This window comes from Ranitomeya imitator, chromosome 8 (genome assembly GCF_032444005.1).
Source record: "Ranitomeya imitator isolate aRanImi1 chromosome 8, aRanImi1.pri, whole genome shotgun sequence".
NCBI classification, from domain to species: Eukaryota; Metazoa; Chordata; class Amphibia; order Anura; family Dendrobatidae; genus Ranitomeya; species Ranitomeya imitator.
In genome coordinates this window covers 203,217,701-203,243,247 of record NC_091289.1, presented here as the reverse complement: position 1 = coordinate 203,243,247, position 25,547 = coordinate 203,217,701, and the positions used below count along the sequence as shown (strand labels likewise).

The window sequence follows — 25,547 nt, the reverse complement described above, 5'->3', positions numbered from 1 at the left end:
AGATGCTCTGCAGCCCCTAACTCCAGAATATGACCCAGAGAAGAGGCCGTGTCTGTACTGCAGACTTCTCGGCGGCCCCGGCCACACATCTTCTCATCTCCTGCCGCTAAAGGGTAAATCTAGGAATTAGGACGCCAGGACGTCGGGCGCGGCAGGACTCCACATCAGCAGCTCATTTCCAGATGCAGATTTCCATATTAAGGAGATTTTCCCATACAAAGAAATAGGGCAGGAGAATTAGCCGCGTCCTGATTGTGGGGGTCGGTGATAGCATAAGCCGCACAGCTCAGCGCCATCTCAGCGAACACAGACGAGCCCCCAAAAACAAGGCGTCAGCCCCCCAGCTCTACACCAAGGCGTCATATATCATGAGGGCAAGATGGTCTGTCGGCCCGCAGTCTCCGTGCAGACAGTAAAAGGAAGATCTGAAGGAAATCGGCAGAAAACGGCTGATACGAAAGTACAAAAATGTCCATGGCACGGCCGAGTGACCGTCAACAGGAGAGGAGCTGCTGGCGAGCAATGTCCGGTCCCTGGAGCTCCACATGGGGGAATCAGGAGAGGAGCTGCTGGGGAGCAATGTCCGGTCCCTGGAGCTCCACATGGGGGTATCAGGAGAGGAGGTGCTGGGGAGCAATGTCCGGTCCCTGAAGCTCCACATGGGGGTATCAGGAGAGGAGGTGCTGGGGAGCAATGTCCGGTCCCTGGAGCTCCACATGGGGGAATCAGGAGAGGAGCTGCTGGGGAGCAATGTCCGGTCCCTGGAGCTCCACATGGGGGTATCAGGAGAGGAGCTGCTGGCGAGCAATGTCCGGTCCCTGGAGCTCCACATGGGGGAATCAGGAGAGGAGGTGCTGGGGAGCAATGTCCGGTCCCTGGAGCTCCACATGGGGGTATCAGGAGAGGAGGTGCTGGGGAGCAATGTCCGGTCCCTGAAGCTCCACATGGGGGTATCAGGAGAGGAGGTGCTGGGGAGCAATGTCCGGTCCCTGGAGCTCCACATGGGGGAATCAGGAGAGGAGCTGCTGGGGAGCAATGTCCGGTCCCTGGAGCTCCACATGGGGGTATCAGGAGAGGAGCTGCTGGCGAGCAATGTCCGGTCCCTGGAGCTCCACATGGGGGTATCAGGAGAGGAGCTGCTGGCGAGCAATGTCCGGTCCCTGGAGCTCCACATGGGGGAATCAGGAGAGGAGCTGCTGGGGAGCAATGTCCGGTCCCTGGAGCTCCACATGGGGGTATCAGGAGAGGAGGTGCTGGGGAGCAATGTCCGGTCCCTGGAGCTCCACATGGGGGTATCAGGAGAGGAGCTGCTGGCGAGCAATGTCCGGTCCCTGGAGCTCCACATGGGGGTATCAGGAGAGGAGCTGCTGGGGAGCAATGTCCGGTCCCTGGAGCTCCACATGGGGGAATCAGGAGAGGAGGTGCTGGGGAGCAATGTCCGGTCCCTGAAGCTCCACATGGGGGTATCAGGAGAGGAGGTGCTGGGGAGCAATGTCCGGTCCCTGGAGCTCCACATGGGGGAATCAGGAGAGGAGCTGCTGGGGAGCAATGTCCGGTCCCTGGAGCTCCACATGGGGGAATCAGGAGAGGAGCTGCTGGGGAGCAATGTCCGGTCCCTGGAGCTCCACATGGGGGTATCAGGAGAGGAGCTGCTGGCGAGCAATGTCCGGTCCCTGAAGCTCCACATGGGGGTATCAGGAGAGGAGCTGCTGGCGAGCAATGTCCGGTCCCTGGAGCTCCACATGGGGGAATCAGGAGAGGAGCTGCTGGGGAGCAATGTCCGGTCCCTGGAGCTCCACATGGGGGTATCAGGAGAGGAGGTGCTGGGGAGCAATGTCCGGTCCCTGGAGCTCCACATGGGGGTATCAGGAGAGGAGCTGCTGGCGAGCAATGTCCGGTCCCTGGAGCTCCACATGGGGGTATCAGGAGAGGAGCTGCTGGGGAGCAATGTCCGGTCCCTGGAGCTCCACATGGGGGAATCAGGAGAGGAGGTGCTGGGGAGCAATGTCCGGTCCCTGAAGCTCCACATGGGGGTATCAGGAGAGGAGGTGCTGGGGAGCAATGTCCGGTCCCTGGAGCTCCACATGGGGGAATCAGGAGAGGAGCTGCTGGGGAGCAATGTCCGGTCCCTGGAGCTCCACATGGGGGAATCAGGAGAGGAGGTGCTGGGGAGCAATGTCCGGTCCCTGAAGCTCCACATGGGGGTATCAGGAGAGGAGGTGCTGGGGAGCAATGTCCGGTCCCTGGAGCTCCACATGGGGGAATCAGGAGAGGAGGTGCTGGGGAGCAATGTCCGGTCCCTGGAGCTCCACATGGGGGAATCAGGAGAGGAGCTGCTGGGGAGCAATGTCCGGTCCCTGGAGCTCCACATGGGGGAATCAGGAGAGGAGGTGCTGGCGAGCAATGTCCGGTCCTTGAAGCTCCACATGGGGGAATCAGGAGAGGAGCTGCTGGCGAGCAATGTCCGGTCCTTGAAGCTCCACATGGGGGAATCAGGAGAGGAGCTGCTGGCGAGCAATGTCCGGTCCCTGAAGCTCCACATGGGGGTATCAGGAGAGGAGCTGCTGGCGAGCAATGTCCGGTCCTTGAAGCTCCACATGGGGGAATCAGGAGAGGAGCTGCTGGCGAGCAATGTCCGGTCCTTGAAGCTCCACATGGGGGAATCAGGAGAGGAGCTGCTGGCGAGCAATGTCCGGTCCCTGAAGCTCCACATGGGGGTATCAGGAGAGGAGGTGCTGGCGAGCAATGTCCGGTCCTTGAAGCTCCACATGGGGGAATCAGGAGAGGAGCTGCTGGCGAGCAATGTCCGGTCCTTGAAGCTCCACATGGGGGAATCAGGAGAGGAGCTGCTGGCGAGCAATGTCCGGTCCCTGAAGCTCCACATGGGGGTATCAGGAGAGGAGCTGCTGGCGAGCAATGTCCGGTCCTTGAAGCTCCACATGGGGGAATCAGGAGAGGAGCTGCTGGCGAGCAATGTCCGGTCCTTGAAGCTCCACATGGGGGAATCAGGAGAGGAGCTGCTGGCGAGCAATGTCCGGTCCCTGAAGCTCCACATGGGGGTATCAGGAGAGGAGCTGCTGGGGAGCAATGTCCGGTCAGTCATCTTGCACCACACTGAGCCTTTTGGGGTCACACAGGGAAGTTACACACCTGATGGCGCAGCATATACAAATGGAGGCCAATAAGAAGCGGGATCAGCACAGCTAGACTCACGTACTAAGAGGAAAGAACCAGGGGGGCAACAGAGACTCCGCTCCCACAATGCACAGCCGACCACAGAGCCGCCCACCACAGAGCCGCCCACCACAGAGCCGCCCACCACAGAGCCGCCCACCACAGAGCCGCCCACCACAGAGCCGACCACCACAGAGCCGCCCACCACAGAGCCGACCACCACAGAGTCGCCCACCACAGAGTTGTGCTCCCCAGCTGCTGCAGATCCCCGCAGCCGTCACCAGCCGAGGGTCGTACCTGTGTGTCCATGGAGCGGAGAGAGCGGCCGAGGCTGCGTCGGGGACGTGCTGGAGGCGACAATCAGACTCTTGCGATTACTGGTGCGGCAACTGAGGAGGAAACAAGACGAAAATTAGCATCAGCAATAAAAATATCATGGGGGAGTAACTATAGCAGGGCGTCTCACTGGCGGCCCCCTCCCCTCTCAGGGAGTCTCACTGGCGGCCCCCTCCCCTCTCCATGCGACTCACTGGCGGCCCCCAGACAGAACTAATCTCGCCCTTTCGGCGGCCTCTGAACCCTGCAGCTGTCCCACATCCAGGACTGGTTCCACAGCACGGAGCTCCCGCACAGTAATATAAGAAGCTCAGTACTGCAGGACGGCGGCGGTCGCTCCTCATGGGTCATCACTGTACAGCGTCACCCCTCCCCCATCACCGGTATAAACAATGCTTACTGCGGGCAAAGCCGAAAAGCATTACTGCGCATGCTCCCGCGCACTATGTCCCGGAAGTATTTCACTGTGGTCCGGGACAGTGCGCGGGCGCATGCGTAATAATGCTTTTCGGCTTTGCCCACAGTAGGGCAAAGCATACTGCACATGCGCCACCGAAGACTGCATGGCGCACGCACCAAATATGGTGCACGCATACTCTTATTCCCGAAAATAATGCGGGAAAAAAGGGACAGATGGGGTGGAGCAATAAAGAGGATACGCTGCCCATCTGACCGGTAAGAAATCATTTTAATATCCCGCCAATTTGAGCTGACAGAGTCAGAATTATGAGTCAGTGTGTGCCCAGGAAGAGCTACCAGCAGCTCTGCAAGCAGCTCTGATGCACTGGGACGTATGGTCAGCCATGATATCAAAGAACCAAGTCTATGTTCTTCCGTTAATCCCTTTTTATTTGTAATTCTTCTCTACATATATAAACACTGCCTACTTTTTGGAGTAAAATATGTAAAATTACTAGCTTCGTTTCTCCTTGCTCTATAACGTACTGTCACGTCCTCTGAAGTAAACTACACTGCTAATTGGGTTGGCTCCTGACCCATTAATGATTTACTATGAAAAATGTTGGAGGAAAAAAGCGCAATAGGGTTGCACAATACCTTTGGACTACATGATTCAGCAGCACAGAACTTGACCACGTTCTCCTACATTGTAAAACTGGGTTTTATAAGTGTACTGCTTGGCTGCGGCTGGGAATAATAATATCACCCTCGCTGCAGTGTGCCCAATAGCCAGTACATAGGCAACCTTTCAGGAGACTAATTACGCTAGATGCAGTACCCTGTCTGACCTGAGGGTAAGGGGGCGCCAGAGAGCTGCAAGTTCCAAACCAGAACTGGGAAGTGGGATATAGATAAATCCCCTTCAAAAAAGAACTGGGGCAACCAAACAACCGTGGTTTATGACATATTAGTGTGAGCGATGATATACAGTAAATATCCTCCCGGTGATTAGTGACAGAGGGGCACCGATGACGCGTCACATGGGCTGCACGACAGGCACCACCGGCAGCCCAAGGCACGCCGGGGGGCATAATGCGCCCACATCTGGCACACGGACAGAAGGGAAACACTGGAGGTGCTACGCTAGTGGGGAACCGAGCTGCGGAGACACCGGTCAGGGGCACAGTACGACCCTACGGTGGCTGGACGCAGTCACAAGGTTAAACATTAAACTGAACGGCCAAACATCAGAAGGAGCAGCTCCTCAGCTGGTGGAGAGAGGCTCGGGCCGCGGGCACATGTGGGTGGCACCAGCAATGGGGTGAGACTCCGGCCACACGGGCATGCTTATCACACATCATAATGTGCCAATCCACCTGTAATGGGGGATGTACATGACTTGAAAACCCCTGCAGACTGTGAGCCCTCGCGGGCAGGGTCCTCCCTCCTAGTGTATCCTCACCCAGCCCCTACAGACTGTGAGCCCTCATGGGCAGGGTCCGCCCTCCTAGTGTATCCTCACCCATCCTCTGCAGACTGTGAGCCCTCGCGGGCAGGGTCCTCCCTCCTAGTGTATCCTCACCCATCCTCTGCAGACTGTGAGCCCTCGCGGGCAGGGTCCTCCCTCCTAGTGTATCCTCACCCATCCTCTGCAGACTGTGAGCCCTCGCAGGCAGGGTCCTCCCTCCTAGTGTATCCTCACCCATCCCTTGTAGACTGTGAGCCCTCGCGGGCAGGGTCCTCCCTCCTAGTGTATCCTCACCCATCCTCTGCAGACTGTGAGCCCTCATGGGCAGGGTCCTCTCTCCTCCTGTATCCTCACCCATCCCTTGTAGACTGTGAGCCCTCGCGGGCAGGGTCCTCCCTCCTAGTGTATCCTCACCCAGCCCCTACAGACTGTGAGCCCTCATGGGCAGGGTCCGCCCTCCTAGTGTATCCTCACCCAGCCCCTGCAGACTGAGCCCTCGCGGGCAGGGTCCTCCCTCCTAGTGTATCCTCACCCATCCCTTGTAGACTGTGAGCCCTCGCGGGCAGGGTCCTCCCTCCTAGTGTATCCTCACCCATCCCTTGTAGACTGTGAGCCCTCGCGGGCAGGGTCCTCCCTCCTAGTGTATCCTCACCCAGCCCCTGCAGACTGAGCCCTCGCGGGCAGGGTCCTCCCTCCTAGTGTATCCTCACCCATCCCTTGTAGACTGTGAGCCCTCGCGGGCAGGGTCCTCCCTCCTAGTGTATCCTCACCCATCCCTTGTAGACTGTGAGCCCTCGCGGGCAGGGTCCTCCCTCCTAGTGTATCTTCACCCATCCCTTGTAGATTGTGAGCCCTCGCGGGCAGGGTCCTCCCTCCTACTGTATCCTCACCCATCCCTTGTAGATTGTGAGCCCTCGCGGGCAGGGTCCTCCCTCCTAGTGTATCCTCACCCATCCCTTGTAGACTGTGAGCCCTCATGGGCAGGGTCCTCCCTCCTAGTGTATCCTCACCCAGCCCCTACAGACTGTGAGCCCTCGCGGGCAGGGTCCTCCCTCCTACTGTATCCTCACCCATCCCTTGTAGACTGTGAGCCCTCATGGGCAGGGTCCTCCCTCCTAGTGTATCCTCACCCAGCCCCTGCAGACTGAGCCCTCGCGGGCAGGGTCCGCCCTCCTAGTGTATCCTCACCCATCCCCTGCAGACTGAGCCCTCGTGGGCAGGGTCCTCCCTCACTATGTACCTGGGTGCCTTGTTTTTTGCTCATGTTTAATGTATTTGTCTATATTTGCCCCGTATTCACATGTAAAGTGCCATGGAATAAATGGCAGAATAAAAATGTATAATAATAATAATAATAATAATAACAGGGAGTGCAGGTTTTTATCCCCATCAGCGCAGCATGATATCAGGGCAGGGACCCCGATTCCGGTGATGAGTCACTTTCTGGGCCGATTGCTGCAATTGAGAAAAATCACTGTTTTCTCTACTGCCAATCTAGCAGAGCTCTGAATGTGAAGCTGTGCATAACCCCGCCCACACTGCTGACTGGCCCCTCTATAAAATCCTGCCCACAACACAGATTGGCTGCTCTGTGTATAACCCCGCCCACACCATGGATTGGCCGCTATAGTACAAGGAGAGCTCTGTGCCAATCAGCAGTGGGGGCGGAGCTATACAGGCTGATGGATATGGAGGATGTGACTTTGCAGGATCTAAACAAACCTCAGTGATCTGCTGAAAAACTGCAGCAAGCAGCCCAGAAAGTGGCCCATGGCCGGGATCAGAGGTCCGCCCCACAATACTACTTCGTGGATTAGGTGGAGATCAGGGTCCGGATGCAGCAGGTGATACGTGTGGACACTCCGCCACGTACAGGCGGCTGCAGCAGGTGATACGTGTGGACGCTCCGCCACGTACAGGCGGCTGCAGCAGGTGATACGTGTGGACGCTCCGCCACGTACAGGCGGCTGGTGCAGGTGATACGTGTGGACGCTCCGCCACGTACAGGCGGCTGCAGCAGGTGATACGTGTGGACGCTCCGCCACGTACAGGCGGCTGGTGCAGGTGATACGTGTGGACGCTCCGCCACGTACAGGCGGCTGCAGCAGGTGATACGTGTGGACGCTCCGCCACGTACAGGAGGCTGGTGCAGGTGATACGTGTGGACGCTCCGCCACGTACAGGCGGCTGGTGCAGGTGATACGTGTGGACGCTCCGCCACGTACAGGCGGCTGCAGCAGGTGATACGTGTGGACGCTCCGCCACGTACAGGCGGTTGCAGCAGGTGATACGTGTGGACGCTCCGCCACGTACAGGCGGCTGCAGCAGGTGATACAGCGGAGACACAGCGCGGAGGGTCACCCTGCGGAGGAGCGGAGACAGGGCGGAGGGTCACCCTGCGGAGGAGCGGAGACACAGTGCGGAGGGTCACCCTGCGGAGGAGCGGAGACAGCGCGGAGGGTCACCCTGCGGAGGAGCGGAGACAGCGCGGAGGGTCACCCTGCGGAGGAGCGGAGACAGCGCGGAGGGTCACCCTGCGGAGGAGCGGAGACACAGCGCGGATGGTTACCCTGCGGAGGAGCGGAGAGACAGCGCGGAGGGTCACCCTGCGGAGGAGCGGAGCCAGCGCAGAGGGTCACCCTGCAGAGGAGCGGAGACAGCGCAGAGGGTCACCCTGAGGAGGAGCGGAGACAGCACAGAGGGTCACTCTGTGGAGGAGCGGAGACAGTGCGGAGGGTCACCCTGCGGAGCGGAGGGTCACCCTGCGGAGGAGCGGAGACACAGCGCGAGGGTCACCCTGCGGAGGAGCGGAGACACAGCGAGGAGGGTCACCCTGCGGAGGAGCGGAGACACAGCGAGGAGGGTCACCCTGTGGAGGAGCGGAGACAGCGCGGAGGGTCACCATGCGGAGGAGCGGAGACAGGGCGGAGGGTCACCCTGCGGAGGAGCGGAGACAGCGCGGAGGGTCACCCTGCGGAGGAGCGGAGACACAGCGAGGAGGGTCACCCTGCGGAGGAGCGGAGACACAGCGAGGAGGGTCACCCTGTGGAGGAGCGGAGACAGCGCGGAGGGTCACCATGCGGAGGAGCGGAGACAGGGCGGAGGGTCACCCTGCGGAGGAGCGGAGACAGCGCGGAGGGTCACCCTGCGGAGGAGCGGAGACACAGCGTGGAGGAGCGGAGACAGCGCGGAGGGTCACCCTGCGGAGGAGCAGAGACAGCGCGGAGGGTCACCCTGCGGAGGAGCGGAGACAGCACGGAGGGTCACCCTGCGGAGGAGCGGAGACACAGCGCGGATGGTTACCCTGCGGAGGAGCGGAGAGACAGCGCGGAGGGTCACCCTGCGGAGGAGCGGAGCCAGCGCAGAGGGTCACCCTGCAGAGGAGCGGAGACAGCGCAGAGGGTCACCCTGAGGAGGAGCGGAGACAGCACAGAGGGTCACTCTGTGGAGGAGCGGAGACAGTGCGGAGGGTCACCCTGCGGAGCGGAGGGTCACCCTGCGGAGGAGCGGAGACAGCGCGGAGGGTCACCCTGCGTAGGGCCGGAGACACAGTGCGGAGGGTCGCCCTGCGGAGGAGCGGAGACACAGCACGGATGGTCACCCTGCGGAGGAGCGGAGAGACAGCGCGGAGGGTCACCCTGCGGAGGAGCGGAGCCAGCGCAGAGGGTCACCCTGCAGAGGAGCGGAGACAGCGCAGAGGGTCACCCTGCGGAGGAGCGGAGACAGCGCAGAGGGTCACCCTGCGGAGCGGAGGGTCACCCTGCAGAGGAGCGGAGACAGCGCAGAGGGTCACCCTGCGGAGGAGCGGAGCCAGCGCAGAGGGTCACCCTGCGGAGGAGCGGAGCCAGCGCAGAGGGTCACCCTGCGGAGAAGCGGAGACAGCGCAGAGGGTCACCCTGCGGAGGAGCGGAGACAGCGCAGAGGGTCACCCGGCGGAGGAGCGGAGACAGCGCAGAGGGTCACCCTGCGTAGGGCCGGAGACACAGCGCGGAGGGTCGCCCTGCGGAGCAGAGACAGCGCGGAGGGTCACCCTGCGGAGGAGCGGAGACAGCGCAGAGGGTCACCCTGCAGAGGAGCGGAGACAGCGCAGAGGGTCACCCAGCAGAGGAGCGGAGACAGCGCAGAGGGTCACCCTGCAGAGGAGCGGAGACAGCGCAGAGGGTCACCCTGCGGAGGAGCGGAGACAGCACAGAGGGTCACCCTGTGGAGGAGCGGAGACAGTGCGGAGGGTCACCCTGCGGAGCGGAGGGTCACCCTGCGGAGGAGCGGAGACAGCGCGGAGGGTCACCCTGCAGAGAAGCGGACACAGGGCGGAGGGTCACCCTGCAGAGAAGCGGAGACACAGCGCGGAGGGTCACCCTGCGTAGGGCCGGAGAGACAGCGCGGAGGGTCACCCTGCGGAGGAGCGGAGCCAGTGCAGAGGGTCACCCTGCGGAGGAGCGGAGCCAGCGCAGAGGGTCACCCTGCGGAGGAGCGGAGCCAGCGCAGAGGGTCACCCTGCGGAGGAGCGGAGCCAGCGCAGAGGGTCACCCTGCGGAGCGGAGGGTCACCCTGCGGAGGAGCGGAGACACAGCGCGGAGGGTCACCCTGCGGAGGAGCAGAGACACAGCGCGGAGGAGCGGAGACAGCGCGGAGGGTCACCCTGCGGAGGAGCGGAGACAGCGCGGAGAGTCACCCTGCGGAGGAGCGGAGACAGCGCGGAGGGTCACCCTGCGGAGGAGCGGAGACACAGCGCGGAGGGTCACCCTGCGGAGGAGTGGAGACAGCGCAGAGCGTCACCCTGCGAAGGAGCGAAGACAGCGCGGAGGGTCACCCTGCGGAGGAGCGGAGACACAGCGCGGAGGGTCACCCTGCGTAGGAGCGGAGACACAGCGCGGAGGGTCACCCTGTGGAGGAGCGGAGACACAGCGCGGAGGGTCACCCTGAGGAGGAGTGGAGACAGCGCGGAGGGTCACCCTGCGGAGGAGCGGAGACAGCGCGGAGGGTCACCCTGCGGAGGAGCGGAGACACAGCGCGGAGGGTCACCCTGCGGAGGAGCGGAGATATCGCAGAGGGTCACCCTGCGAAGGAGCGGAGACAGCACGGAGGGTCACCCTGCGGAGGAGCGGAGACACAGCGCGGAGGGACACCCTGCGGAGGAGCGGAGACACAGCGCGGAGTGTCACCCAGCGGAGGAGCGGAGACACAGCGCGGAGTGTCACCCTGCGGAGGAGCGGAGACAGCGCGGAGCGTCACCCTGCGGAGGAGCGGAGACAGCGCGGAGCGTCACCCTGCGGAGGAGCGGAGACAGCACGGAGGAATGGGGCGACAGAGGCAAACGACAGTGCTGAGGGTAGAGAGCTGCGCGGCCCACCAAGGCTGAGACTCCCACTCCTGCCCCAGGTGTGCGGCCCCTTCCTCAGCCGTGGAATCTCCAGTGAGGGCGACGTGCTCATTAACTGGAGGCAGCTGCACTATAAACACGGAGAAGACCCCGGCCCCTGCCAGAAATGACCCCAATCTACGCCTGCGCTGCGGGTCACCTTCTGCAGGAACATGGAGACGGGCACTGTGCCCACCACACCAAAAGCCAGAGATCAAGGGGGCGTCAAGCCCATCTAAGCACAAATCCCTATGACAACTCTCCCCGGCAGCGACAAGATCACAGTCCCGGTATATAAATGATGGGAGCGATCCCCGTATACAGTGCCGGTATATAGATGATGGAGCGATCCCGAATACAGTCCTGGTATATAGATGATGGAGCGATCCCGAATACAGTCCTGGTATATAGATGATGGAGCGATCCCCGTATACAGTGCCGGTGTATAGATGATGGAGCGATCCCCGTATACAGTGCCGGTATATAGATGATGGAGCGATCCCCGAATACAGTCCTGGTATATAGATGATGGAGCGATCCCGAATACAGTCCTGGTATATAGATGATGGAGCGATCCCCATATACAGTGCTGGTATATAGATGATGGGAGCGAACCCCGTATACAGTGACGGTATATAGATGATGGAGCGATCCCCGTATACAGTGCCGGTATATAGATGATGGAGCGATCCCGAATACAGTCCTGGTATATAGATGATGGAGCGATCCCCGTATACAGTGACGGTATATAGATGAAGGAGCGATCCCCGTATACAGTGCCGGTATATAGATGATGGAGCGATCCCCGTATACAGTGACGGTATATAGATGAAGGAGCGATCCCCGTATACAGTGATGGTATATAGATGATGGGAGCGAACCCCGTATACAGTGCCGGTATATAGATGATGGAGCGATCCCCGTATACAGTGCCGGTATATAGATGATGGAGCGATCCCCGTATACAGTGACGGTATATAGATGAAGGAGCGATCCCCGTATACAGTGATGGTATATAGATGATGGGAGCGATCCCCGTATACAGTGCCGGTATATAGATGATGGGAGCGAACCCCGTATACAGTGCCGGTATATAGATGATGGAGCGATCCCCGTATACAGTGCCGGTATATAGATGATGGGAGCGATCCCCGTATACAGTGCCGGTATATAGATGATGGGAGCGAACCCCGTATACAGTGCCGGTATATAGATGATGGAGCGATCCCCGTATACAGTGATGGTATATAGATGATGGGAGCGAACCCCGTATACAGTGCCGGTATATAGATGATGGAGCGATCCCCGTATACAGTGCCGGTATATAGATGAAGGAGCGATCCCCGTATACAGTGATGGTATATAGATGATGGGAGCGATCCCCGTATACAGTGCCGGTATATAGATGATGGGAGCGAACCCCGTATACAGTGCCGGTATATAGATGATGGAGCGATCCCCGTATACAGTGCCGGTATATAGATGATGGGAGCGATCCCCATATACAGTGCCGGTATATAGATGATGGAGCGATCCCCGTATACAGTGCCGGTATATAGATGATGGGAGCGATCCCCATATACAGTGCCGGTATATAGATGATGGGAGCGAACCCCGTATACAGTGCCGGTATATAGATGATGGAGCGATCCCCGTATACAGTGACGGTATATAGATGATGGGAGCGATCCCCATATACAGTGCTGGTATATAGATGATGGGAGCGAACCCCGTATACAGTGCCGGTATATAGATGATGGAGCGATCCCCGTATACAGTGCCGGTATATAGATGATGGGAGCGATCCCCATATACAGTGCTGGTATATAGATGATGGGAGCGAACCCCGTATACAGTGCCGGTATATAGATGATGGAGCGATCCCCGTATACAGTGACGGTATATAGATGATGGGAGCGATCCCCATATACAGTGCCGGTATATAGATGATGGGAGCGAACCCCGTATACAGTGCCGGTATATAGATGATGGGAGCGATCCCCATATACAGTGCTGGTATATAGATGATGGGAGCGAACCCCGTATACAGTGCCGGTATATAGATGATGGGAGCGAACCCCGTATACAGTGCCGGTATATAGATGATGGGAGCGATCCCCATATACAGTGCTGGTATATAGATGATGGGAGCGAACCCCGTATACAGTGCCGGTATATAGATGATGGAGCGATCCCCGTATACAGTGACGGTATATAGATGATGGGAGCGATCCCCGTATACAGTGCCGGTATATAGATGATGGAGCGATCCCCGTATACAGTGACGGTATATAGATGATGGGAGCGATCCCCGTATACAGTGCCGGTATATAGATGATGGAGCGATCCCCATATACAGTGCCGGTATATAGATGATGGGAGCGAACCCCGTATACAGTGCCGGTATATAGATGATGGAGCGATCCCCGTATACAGTGCCGGTATATAGATGATGGGAGCGATCCCCATATACAGTGCTGGTATATAGATGATGGGAGCGAACCCCGTATACAGTGCCGGTATATAGATGATGGAGCGATCCCCGTATACAGTGACGGTATATAGATGATGGGAGCGATCCCCGTATACAGTGCCGGTATATAGATGATGGAGCGATCCCCGTATACAGTGACGGTATATAGATGATGGGAGCGATCCCCGTATACAGTGATGGTATATAGATGATGGAGCGATCCCCGTATACAGTGCCGGTATATAGATGATGGGAGCGATCCCCGTATACAGTGCCGGTATATAGATGATGGAGCGATCCCCGTATACAGTGACGGTATATAGATGATGGGAGCGATCCTCGTAGTCACTGCTGTCCCCGAGGTGCGATTTGCCTTGGCAGCAGCCGCCTGGCACTGGTCTTGGCAGCGACACTCATTCGTGGTTTCTGGACAGGGAGCTTTCACCTATATAACAGAGCGGAGACATCCCGGAGGTGACGGACCGCGAGCTGCTGCTCCACAGACACAGGGGGCCCAGGAGCAGAATCTGACAGCATTTCTCGTGCTGCAGCGGGCCCAGGACTCCTCTCTCCCAGAGTCCCCAGTGGGGCCCAGTAACGGCCCTTGAGAGAACACCAGGGTCAGGAGGTAATCAGTCAGCGTGATGCTGGCCGAAGGTCGCCCGCTGCCCAGGAGTCCGTGCACAGATCCGCCACCCTCTCCATGTGAATTCACGCCTGGAGCAAGGATCATCTCCGCCCTGGAGGATCAGGTCAACTCTGGGAAGACATCCAGCGAATGTCATGACCCCACAGATGCCACCCTCATGAAGAAAGCGGACCCAAACACACAAAGCCAGAGAAGTACAGGAAACATAGATACCTGAGGGGGCAGAAGTACAGCACCGCTCTCCAAGCACACCCTTTACCTCTTCGATCTCCTCAGCATTTGGGTCTCCAGGAGAGAGAAGTTGGACAGAACAGTCCAGGAAGAGTCCGACATGATTAAGGCGACCCCTCATCAAGCCCTGGAGCGTCTGTGGAGCGGCAGCAGCGTTCCCCGGGACCGAGCAGACGAGGAGGCAGAATGCATTGTACCGCCTCCACTGCTCCGGACCGATTTAACGAGAAACAGTGTCTTGTGAGGGTGAAGGGACGTCTCCTCTAATCCTCTGCTGCGATGATAGGCTTAATCTCCCGCTAGATGTGACACCGTATTAAGAGCCCAGCCAGCAGCGACTAACACCACCCGGGCGCTGCCATTCACAGCCCACCAGTGAGTAGACATGTGACCTGGGGCGCCCCCAAACACTCATCCCACAGGCAAGGACATATGGAGAGAGCGCGAGAGTAGGCCAGGGGAGAGGAGAGAGAGCAGGCCAGGGGAGGGGAGAGAGAGCGCGCGAGAGCAGGAGAGGGGAGAGAGAGCGCGAGAGTAGGCCAGGGGAGGGGAGAGAGAGAGAGCGCACGAGAGCAGGGGAGGGGAGAGAGAGAGCGCGAGAGTAGGCCAGGGGAGAGGAGAGAGAGAGCTGGCCAGGGGAGAGGAGAGAGAGCTGGCCAGGGGAGAGGAGAGAGAGCTGGCCAGGGGAGAGGAGAGAGAGCTGGCCAGGGGAGAGGAGAGAGCAAGCCAGGGGAGGGGAGGGAGAGAGAGAGCAGGCCAGGGGAGGGGAGAGAGAGCAGGCCAGGGGAGGGGAGAGAGAGAGCAGGCCAGGGGAGGGGAGAGAGAGCGAGAGCAGGCCAGGGGAGGGGAGAGAGAGAGAGCAGGCCAGGGGAGGGGAGAGAGAGCGAGAGCAGGCTAGGGGAGGGGAGAGAGAGAGAGAGCACGAGAGCAGGCCAGGGGAGAGGAGAGAGAGAGCAGGCCAGGGGAGGGGAGAGAGAGAGAGCGCGCGAGAGCAGGGGAGGGGAGAGAGAGAGCGCGAGAGTAGGCCAGGGGAGAGGAGAGAGAGAGCAGGCGAGGGGAGAGGAGAGAGAGAGCAGGCGAGGGGAGAGGAGAGAGAGAGCAGGCGAGGGGAGAGGAGAGAGAGAGCAGGCGAGGGGAGAGGAGAGAGAGAGCAGGCCAGGGGAGAGGAGAGAGAGAGCAGGCCAGGGGAGATGAGAGAGAGAGCAGGCCAGGGGAGAGGAGAGAGAGAGCAGGCCAGGGGAGAGGAGAGAGAGAGCAGGCCAGGGGAGAGGAGAGAGAGAGCAGGCCAGGGGAGAGGAGAGAGAGAGCAGGCCAGGGGAGAGGAGAGAGAGAGCAGGCCAGGGGAGAGGAGAGAGAGAGCAGGCCAGGGGAGAGGAGAGAGAGAGCAGGCCAGGGGAGAGGAGAGAGAGAGCAGGCCAGGGGAGAGGAGAGAGAGAGCAGGCCAGGGGAGAGGAGAGAGAGAGCAGGCCAGGGGAGAGGAGAGAGAGCAGGCCAGGGGAGAGGAGAGAGAGAGCAGGCCAGGGGAGAGGAGAGAGAGAGCAGGCCAGGGGAGAGGAGAGAGAGCAGGCCAGGGGAGAGGAGGGAGAGAGCAGGCCAGGGGAGAGGAGGGAGAGAGCAGGCCAGGGGAGAGGAGAGAGAGCGAGAGCAGGCCAGGGGAGAGGAGAGAGAGCGAGAGCAGGCCAGGGGAGAGGAGAGAGAGCGAGAGCAGGCCAGGGGAGAGGAGAGAGAGCGAGAGCAGGCCAGGGGAGAGGAGAGAGAGCGAGAGCAGGCCAGGGGAGAGGAGAGAGAGCGAGAGCAGGCCAGGGGAGAGGAGAGAGAGCGAGAGCAGGCCAGGGGAGAGGAGAGAGAGCGAGAGCAGGCCAGGGGAGAGGAGAGAGCGAGAGCAGGCCAGGGGAGAGGAGAGAGCGAGAGCAGGCCAGGGGAGAGGAGAGAGCGAGAGCAGGCCAGGGGAGAGGAGAGAGCGAGAGCAGGCCAGGGGAGAGGAGGGAGAGAGCAGGCCAGGGGAGGGGAGAGAGAGCGAGAGCAGGCCAGGAGAGAGAGAGAGCAGGCCAGTGGAGAGAAGAGAGAGCAGGCCAGGGGAGAGGAGAGAGCAGGCCAGGGGAGAGGAGAGAGCAGGCCAGGGGAGAGGAGAGAGAGCAGGCCAGGGGAAAGGAGAGAGAGCAGGCCAGGGGAGAGGAGAGAGCAGGCCAGGGGAGAGGAGAGAGCAGGCCAGGGGAGGGGAGGGGAGAGAGAGAGCTGGCCAGGGGAGGGGAGAGAGAGAGCTGGCCAGGGGAGGGGAGAGAGAGAGAGAGAGAGCGCTGGCCAGGGGAGGGGAGAGAGAGACAGAACTGGCCAGGGGAGGGGAGAGAGAGCGAGAGAGCTGGCCAGGGGAGGGGAGAGAGAGAGAGAGAGCTGGCCAGGGGAGGGGAGAGAGAGAGCTGGCCAGGGGAAGGGGAGAGAGAGCGCGCGAGAGCTGGCCAGGGGAGAGAGAGCAAGCGAGAGCAGACCAGGGGAGAGAGAGCAAGCGAGAGCAGGCCAGGGGAGAGAGAGCGAGCGCAGGCCAGGGGAGAGAGAGCGAGCGAGAGCAAGCGAGCAGGGGAGGGGAGAGAGAGCGAGTGAGCAGGGGAGGGGAGAGAGATCAGGAGCTGGCAAGGGGAAGGGGAGAAAGAACAGGCCAGGGGAGGGGAGCGAGAGCAGGCCAGGGGAGGGGAGAGCGAGTGAGAGCAGGCCAGGGGAGGGGAGAGAGCAGGAGAGAGGAGACAGAGCAAGAGCAGGGGAGGGGAGAGAGCGCGAAACAGGCTAGGGGAGAGAGAGCGAGAGCAGGCCAGGGGAGGTGGGAGAGAGCAGGCCAGGGGAGAGGAGAGAGCGAGAGCTGGCCAGGGGAGAGGAGAGAGCGAGCGAGAGCTGGCCAGGAGAGGGGAGAGAGCGAGTGAGCTGGCCAGGGGAGAGAGAGCGAGAGCTGGCCAGGGGAGGAGAGAGAGAGAGAGAGAGAGAGAGAGAGAGAGCGAAAGCTGGCCAGGGGAGGGGAGAGAGAGAGCAAGTGAGAGCTGGCCAGGGGAGGGGAGAGAGGCCAGGAGAGGGGATAGAGAGGTCAGGAGAGGGGAGAGAGGGGACTAAAGACCTCATGTCGTGGACTTCTATACCCCAACACTGGAAACAGGGGAGAGAGAGGGGGGAGAGAGAGAGAAGGCCATGGGAGGGGTGTCAGGAAACAGAAAGAAGTTCTGACTACTTCGATTACACATACAGAGCTCTCAGCTGCAGTTTCCTGTGACTGCTTGTGAATCTTACGCCCCTCATTTCCCCCCTCCTTCAAAAATGTTTGTGGCTTTGAGCTACGAAGGCAGGTCTCAAACTCCTCATTCCCTCCTCCAATCGAATACCAGCCAAAACTGGTACAGAAAACATGGGATTCTATTGTTCTTTTAAAGCTATATATATTGGCACCGATTGGGGCTAGAGATATAAGGATTATATATTCCGGATGTCCATAGAGATATCTATAGCTCACGGAAACCGCTAGGAGCTAAACCCAGTGAGTGCAAGGAGCGGGTTTCTCTGTTAGCGAGTCATGCAACTACATCATGTTTACACTTCAAAGAATCCCCCTGACGGGGTGCACATCCTGATCATTGTGTCTTTTGTATACGAGGTTCATACAGCAAGCTATGCATAAAAATGGTTGCCATAACTCTAAGAAAAGGGGAGGATTCAGCTTCTAAGTGAGGTAACCACAGGGGGAGTGTCTTGGTTTTAGGCTGGGAAATAAGTGAGTGAAGTAACAGTCTTAACGGGTCTTTTGTCCGGGGTCTAGCTGCTATACAGATGTGTGATATGCATCTTTATGTGTCTCCTGAGCACATGGGCAACCAGGAGATGAAATGACCTGAATGCTATGTAAGTGTTTTTTCAACTTTAATCCCATTTTATTTGTAATTGTAATGTACATACAATACTGGTCTTCATAATATCTTTTTATACTTCTGTAAACACTGCCTACCTTTTTTTGGAGTAAAATATAAAATTACTAGCTTGTCTCTCTAATGTACGGTCATGTCCTCTGAAGTGAATTACGCTACTAATCGGGTGGGCTCCGGACCCGTTTAATAATTAAGAAATCGGAGCTGATGGCAGCGGATTTGTCCTGTGCGCTTGGGAGGCTTTGTAGCGACTGGCAGCAGTGATCATTATTGTTCCCGCCTGAGTGGTAGTAGTTATATCGCCCTCGCTGCAGCGTGCCCATTAGCCTGTACAAAGTAAGGCAGCCTTTCTAGGCTAATTATCCTAGGTGCAGTTCCCTGTCTGACCTGAGGGTAAGGGGGCGCCAGAGAGCTGCAAGGTCCACACTGAAACTGAGAAGTTGAATATAGATAAATCTCCTTCAGAAAGAACCAAGAGAAACCAAACAACCCCAGTCCAGGACATATTGGTGTGAGTGGTTGGGATGATAAAGGTATCCTCCCCATGAACCGTGACAAGGGGAGACAGAGGTCAGTGGAGGGAGCAGGCCGGAAGAGCGGGGAGACGCAGACATCTTCTCATTTACATTCAATGGAGAAAAACTAAATGACTCCAGAACAATAAGAGAACAGCGGATGGGAATAAGTCCTGCTTGCTGCTGTTGGGATATGCAGATTGTAAGTAGAGATGTTCTGCAGACAGTGAGGAGCAGACACCACCACTGCGGCGGCTCCCAGCATAGTCGGCTCCTGGGACTCACTCCGGCCCTCCGCAGAGGCTGGCCACTCACATGAACAGAAGGGAGAGGAATATTCCCTAATTAATCCCAGCTATGACATCATCATCCTCTCCCCGGGAGGAGGCGAGATGTTCTGCAGAAGCTTTCATGTAAGATTATAGTCACACAAGCCGATGTGCTCCCAATAACCCAAATTCTATAACTCTGCACCACTGATCCGACCCTCCAATCTGGGACAGCGGGGTAATTACTCCTGCATTACTCTCAAGGCTGAAATGCAAGTTAAATTCTTCACAAAGCAAGATACAACTAGAACAAACCATCAGCATTGTAAGCAGGACTAGGCCAGAGGCCACGAGAGGCCGAGAGCCGCGGGGGCACGGGAGGCCGAGAGCCACGGGGGCACGGGAGGCCAAGAGCCACGGGGGCACAGGGGGAGGGGAGGCCAAGAGACACAGGTCACCGGGGGGGGGGGGGGGGGGGGAGAGTGGAAGCTGGGAGCTACAGGGGGTTGGGTGGCTGGGAGTGATGGGAACCAGGTGGGTAAGTGGAGGCTGGGAGTTATGGGGGGTAATAGGAGGCTGGGAGGTACGGGGCACCGGGGAGGAAAGTGGAGGCTGGGAGCTACAGGGTCAAATCTGTGGCAGCAGAGATGCTGAGGATAGGGAAGCGTCTCAGACCACCGCTGACTCCAGCACACACAGGACGCTCTGCAGATCCTCACTGGACGGTCACCAATAACCAGCAGGAGAACATATCCTCATACAGGATCACACCATGAACCTCGCCCCCGAAGGTCACCATGTCCGGATCTCTCCATAGTCCTAAAGTTCACAGTGTTGAGAGGAAGCTGCGTCCTCCCTGGACATTACCCAGCCATACCGGCCTGCTGCTAACCCCACAGCACCGTCGCCTCCTTACCTCCATTGCACTGGTTTGCCAGCGTTACTCTGCATCAAAGAACAAGTAAAAAAAGGAGCGATGTCAAGAGCAGAGTCCGCGCTGTACGGCACCTTCATTTGCTGGAGATTTGGTGTGGATGATGGGGATTCTGCACGGGGCTGCACATCACCTCCCCGACCATGGGGATATAGCGGGTAAAAAATTCTGACAGGACACCACAAAAAAGACTTATTAAAGGCGAGAAAAATCAAGGAACAGCAGACATTATCAGCTCAGTTAACACACTGATCTGCAGACTGGGCCCCCCGCCCAACTGCGGCCAGCAAGGGACGAGGCAACCCGCCCAACTGCGGCCACCAAGGGACGAGGCAACCCGCCCAACTGCGGCCACCAAGGGACGAGGCAACCCGCCCAACTGCGGCCACCAAGGGACGAGGCAACCCGCCCAACTGCGGCCACCAAGGGACGAGGCAACCCGCCCAACTGCGGCCACCAAGGGACGAGGCAACCCGCCCAACTGCGGCCACCAAGGGACGAGGCAACCCGCCCAAATGCGGCCACCAAGGGACGAGGCAACCCGCCCTACTGCGGCCACCAAGGGACGAGGCAACCCGCCCAACTGCGGCCACCAAGGGACGAGGCAACCCGCCCAACTGCGGCCACCAAGGGACGAGGCAACCCGCCCAACTGCGGCCACCAAGGGACGAGGCAACCCGCCCAACTGCGGCCACCAAGGGACGAGGCAACCCGCCCAACTGCGGCCACCAAGGGACGAGGCAACCCGCCCAAATGCGGCCACCAAGGGACGAGGCAACCCGCCCAAACGCGGCCACCAAGGGACGAGGCAACCCGCCCTACTGCGGCCACCAAGGGACGAGGCAACCCGCCCAACTGCGGCCACCAAGGGACGAGGCAACCCGCCCAACTGCGGCCACCAAGGGACGAGGCAACCCGCCCAACTGCGGCCACCAAGGGACGAGGCAACCCGCCCAACTGCGGCCACCAAGGGACGAGGCAACCCGCCCAACTGCGGCCACCAAGGGACGAGGCAACCCGCCCAACTGCGGCCACCAAGGGACGAGGCAACCCGCCCAACTGCGGCCACCAAGGGACGAGGCAATCTGCCCAACTGCAGCCACCGAGATGAAGCAACCCGCCCAACTGTGGCCACCAAGGAACGAGGCACCCACCCTACTGCGGCCACCAAGGAACGAGGCACCCACCCTACTGCGGCCACCAAGGGACGAGGCAACCCGCCCAACTACAGCCACCAAGGGACAAGGCAATCTGCCCAACTGCGGCCACCGAGATGACGAGATGAAGAAACCCGCCCAACTGCGGCCACAAAGGAACGAGGCACCCGCCCATCTCCCCGTCAGTAAGGCAAGAGCCCCCCCCCGCCCATCTCCCCGTCAGTAAGGGAAGAGCCCCCCGCCCATCTCCCCGTCAGTAAGGGAAGAGCCCCCCGCCCATCTCCCCGTCAGTAAGGGAAGAGCCCCCCGCCCATCTCCCCGTCAGTAAGGGAAGAGCCCCCCGCCCATCTCCCCGTCAGTAAGGGAAGAGCCCCCCGCCCATCTCCCTGTCAGTAAGGAGGTCCCATACCAGCACGTTGACGGACGCCTTCATGGCCTGTACATGCTGCTGCGGTTAGAGCAGAGCTCAATGCCAATGCAGACATGAGGGCGCCATATCTGTTACATGGCCGCCTCGTCCCTCACTGAACCATTGGCTCATTGTGACCGAGATCAATAGGAAACCATACATTCTGGATTATGGGCAGCGCGGGACCACCGGTGACTAATAGAAACCAATGCAGTGTGTCCCCTGAGTGACAGTCCCACCACCAGCGGCTCCGGTGCTTACTGCAGTCGGAGGTTTGCTGCTCCAAGTCTCTCTCTCCTGCGTTTCATCATGGTGGAGTCCAAAATGGAAAAACAAGTCCAAAAAAGTGATAGAAGTGAGTGTTAGGAGACCAGAGCGGTGGTCAACCAAAGGGCAGGGGGCAGCCGGCACAGAGGGGGCCCAGGAGCAGAACTCTCATCGTCCCGGTCACCAGCCTTGTTTGTATCCACCTGAGACTCAACAGTCATATAAATAGCCGGCTGGCCGGATATGGGCGACAGCAGATCACCGACACCCAGAGAAGCTCGGATATCCCAGGAGCGCAGAGACCTGCGGGTGGAGGAGGGGAGCGGGCACAAGGCGGGGGCCGGGCAGGGCGCAGCTGTTCCTCTCACAGCGGCCACTCCAATGCATTGGATCCATCTGGGCAAATTACACCCGATCATCATCAGGAGGAGACTGAGCGGAAAACAGGCACGTGACAAGCTGCACCGAGAAGCCTCCAAACTGGATCCATGACCTGGTGCGCACCAATGACAGCTGCAATCTGAACAAGCAGAGCTGCAGTGCAAAGCATGGCTCACCGAGCGCTGGCTGGACACCAGGTAGATGTCTAGAGGATCTACTGGAGTCAGAGGCCATGACAGGTGGATCAGGAGAGGATGAACCAGGAGGATGATCCACGGTGTCACACACACACCGCCTGTGCCGACTATGGGAGCATGCACTGTACACCGACAAACATGCCGGCATTACCCAGGTGCCACTTTGCCCGTGATTGTGAACTCCCATTCATTACTATGGAAGTAAAGTACATCACAGAATGCCACAGGGCCCCAGCCCGGCCCAACCAGCCCGGCCCACTGGCCACAGGGCCCCAGCCCGGCCCAACCAGCCCGGCCCACTGGCCACAGGGCCCCAGCCTGGCCCACGGAGCCCCAGCCCAACGGAGCCCCTGCCTGGCCCACGGAGCCCCAGCCCAACGGAGCCCCTGCCTGGCCCACGGAGCCCCAGCCAACGGGAGCACCTGCCTGGCCCACGGAGCACTGCCCACGGGAGCCCCAGCCCGGCCCACGGAGCACTGCCCACAGAGCCCCAGTCTGGCCCACAGCACCCGAAAAGGCTGAGAAAGGAAAGATTTTAAACAAAAGGAATCTATAATGACGGCTGGCACTCAGCTAGAAAGGACATGCGGGAAGAGTGTTCTCTCGCAGTCTTATGCTCTACAGCAATCAGCATGGGCAGAGGAGGTTAGACCATGTGGGCACACAACCCTTGAACGCTGCGCTGAGCGCTGCCACCGCGTAGACGTATTATGGTCACCCTACTATAAAACAGCAGCGGGAGGATGAGAGCCGTTCAGACGATCAGATGGAACAGTGCAGATAGCTACAAATACAGCAGGGGGCGCTACACCGCAAGGGCAACTATTTCCAGCAACATCATCAGACAGTGGATGATATCCACAGTGGTTACAAAGTCTACACACCCCTGGTATAATGCCAGGTTTATGTCATGTACAAATGTTACAAGCAAAAAACATTTCTGAACATTTTTCAGCCTTTAATGTCGCCATAATCTGCACTAATCCTGAGAGGAAAAAACTGAAGACACTCAGGGGAAAATATAAATTACCTACAATATTGTGGATGCAGAAGTGTCACACCTTCTTATAATTGGGGATGTGGTTGTGCCAGGATCAGCCAATCAAATTTCCCCCATGTTACATAGTAGTCAGTGCTCGGTGCAGTGATTCTGATTAACCCCAGAGAAAGTGTCGCTGCTCCATGAGACCATTTACTGGGCTGTAAACAGCTGACAACACAGTAAAGGATCTCAGTGTGGCAAGTTGTCAGTCAGGAGAAAGGGAACAAAAAGATTTCCCAGCTATTACATCTACCATGGACATTGTGAAGACGTCATCAGGGAGGGGTTGAGATTTGTCAGAATAGCGTCATTACCGTGAAATGGACCTCCATCAGAAACTGATGAAAAGAAGAACATGGAGGTTGGAGGAGACATATAGCAACATTAGAGGAGCTGCAGGAGATGGAGAGCACCATTAATGGAGCTGCAGGAGGCAAAGAGCACCATTAGAAGAGCTCCAAGAGGCAGAGAGCACCATTAGAGGAGCTGCAGGAGATGGAGTGCACCATTAGAGGAGCTGTGGGGTCAGGGAGGGGAAGATGGAGACTTCTCTTACAAAATATCCACGCTGGGGATGATGTGTCCAAACCCCCATCACGTGGGCCACAAGTATGTGGGAAGCAACGTCTGTCAGTCATCACCACAAGACTCCCATCCCCACAGTGAGGCATGGTGGGGTCAGCATTGGGCTCTGGGGCTGTATAGGAATGGCCTAAAGTAGACCTGAACCAAAGGGGCAGTCTATGGGGACCTGAAGAGGGCGCTGTACACAGGAGATGACACCATAATCTCACATGTGGAGCTGCTGCAAGCGTGGAGTAGTAGAGGCAGAGGGCAGAGCGCGGAGTAGTGGAGGCAGAGGGCAGAGCGCAGAGGGCGAAGTAGTGGATGCAGAGGGCGGAGCGCGGAGTAGTGGAGGCAGGGGGCGGAGCGCGGAGGCAGAGGTCAGAGCACGGAGTAGTGGAGGCAGAGGGCGGAGCTCAGAGAGCAGAGCGCAGAGGGCGGAGTAGTGGATGCACAGGGCGGAGCGCGGAGTAGTGGAGGCAGGGGGCGGAGCGCGGAGGCAGAGGTCAGAGCACGGAGTAGTAGAGGCAGAGGGCGGAGCGTGGAGTAGTGGAGGCAGAGCGTGGAGTAGTGGAGAAAGAGGGCGGAGCGCGGAGTAGTGGAGGCAGAGGGCAGAGCGCAGAGGGCGGAGTAGTGGATGCAGAGGGCGGAGCGCGGAGTAGTGGAGGCAGGGGGCGGAGCGCGGAGGCAGAGGTCAGAGCACGGAGTAGTGGAGGCAGAGGGCGGAGCTCAGAGAGCAGAGCGCAGAGGGCGGAGTAGTGGATGCACAGGGCGGAGCGCGGAGTAGTGGAGGCAGGGGGCGGAGCGCGGAGGCAGAGGGCGGAGCGTGGCGTAGTGGAGGCAGAGCGTGGAGTAGTGGAGAAAGAGGGCGGAGCGCGGAGTAGTGGAGGCAGAGGGCGGAGCGCGGAGTAGTGGAGGCAGAGGGCGGAGCGCGGAGTAGTGGAGGCAGAGGGCGGAGCAGTGGAGGCAGAGGGCGGAGCAGTGGAGGCAGAGGGCGGAGCAGTGGAGGCAGAGGGCGGAGCACGGAGTAGTGGAGGCAGAGGGCGGAGCACGGAGTAGTGGAGGCAGAGGGCGGAGCACGGAGTAGTGGAGGCAGAGGGCGGAGCACGGAGTAGTGGAGGCAGAGGGCGGAGCACGGAGTAGTGGAGGCAGAGGGCGGAGCACGGAGTAGTGGAGGCAGAGGGCGGAGCACGGAGTAGTGGAGGCAGAGGGCGGAGCACGGAGTAGTGGAGGCAGAGGGCGGAGCACGGAGTAGTGGAGGCAGAGGGCGGAGCACGGAGTAGTGGAGGCAGAGGGCGGAGCACGGAGTAGTGGAGGCAGAGGGCGGAGCACGGAGTAGTGGAGGCAGAGGGCGGAGCACGGAGTAGTGGAGGCAGAGGGCGGAGCACGGAGTAGTGGAGGCAGAGGGCGGAGCACGGAGTAGTGGAGGCAGAGGGCGGAGCACGGAGTAGTGGAGGCAGAGGGCGGAGCACGGAGTAGTGGAGGCAGAGGGCGGAGCACGGAGTAGTGGAGGCAGAGGGCGGAGCTCAGAGAGCAGAGCGCGGAGGCAGAGGGCGGAGAGTGGAGGCAGAGGGCGGAGCGTGGAGTAGTGGAGGCAGAGGACAGAGCGTGGAATAGTGAAGGCAGAGGGCAGAGCATGGAGTAGTGGAGGCAGAGGGCAGAGCGTGGAGTAGTGGAGGCAGAGGGTGGAGTAGTGGAGGCAGAGGGCAGAGCGTGGAGGCAGAGCGTGGAGTAGTGGAGGCAGAGGGCGGAGTGTGGAGTAGTGGAGGCAGAGCGTGGAGTAGTGGAGGCAGAGCGTGGAGTAGTGGAGGCAGAGAGTGG

The 25,547-nt window shown here is 59.3% G+C and overlaps 1 protein-coding gene across 3 annotated transcripts in view; it reads right to left on the bottom strand.

Annotated features, from left to right (window-relative positions):
* The window catches only part of MAST2 (microtubule associated serine/threonine kinase 2), a 155,208-nt gene that overhangs the window by 52,445 nt on the left and 77,216 nt on the right, over positions 1–25,547 (bottom strand). For all 3 annotated transcript variants that reach the window (XM_069735864.1, XM_069735865.1, XM_069735867.1), the window contains one exon: positions 3,472–3,563. In XM_069735864.1, coding sequence (XP_069591965.1) covers positions 3,472–3,563 — 92 coding nt within the window. The remainder of the gene's footprint in view (positions 1–3,471; positions 3,564–25,547) is intronic.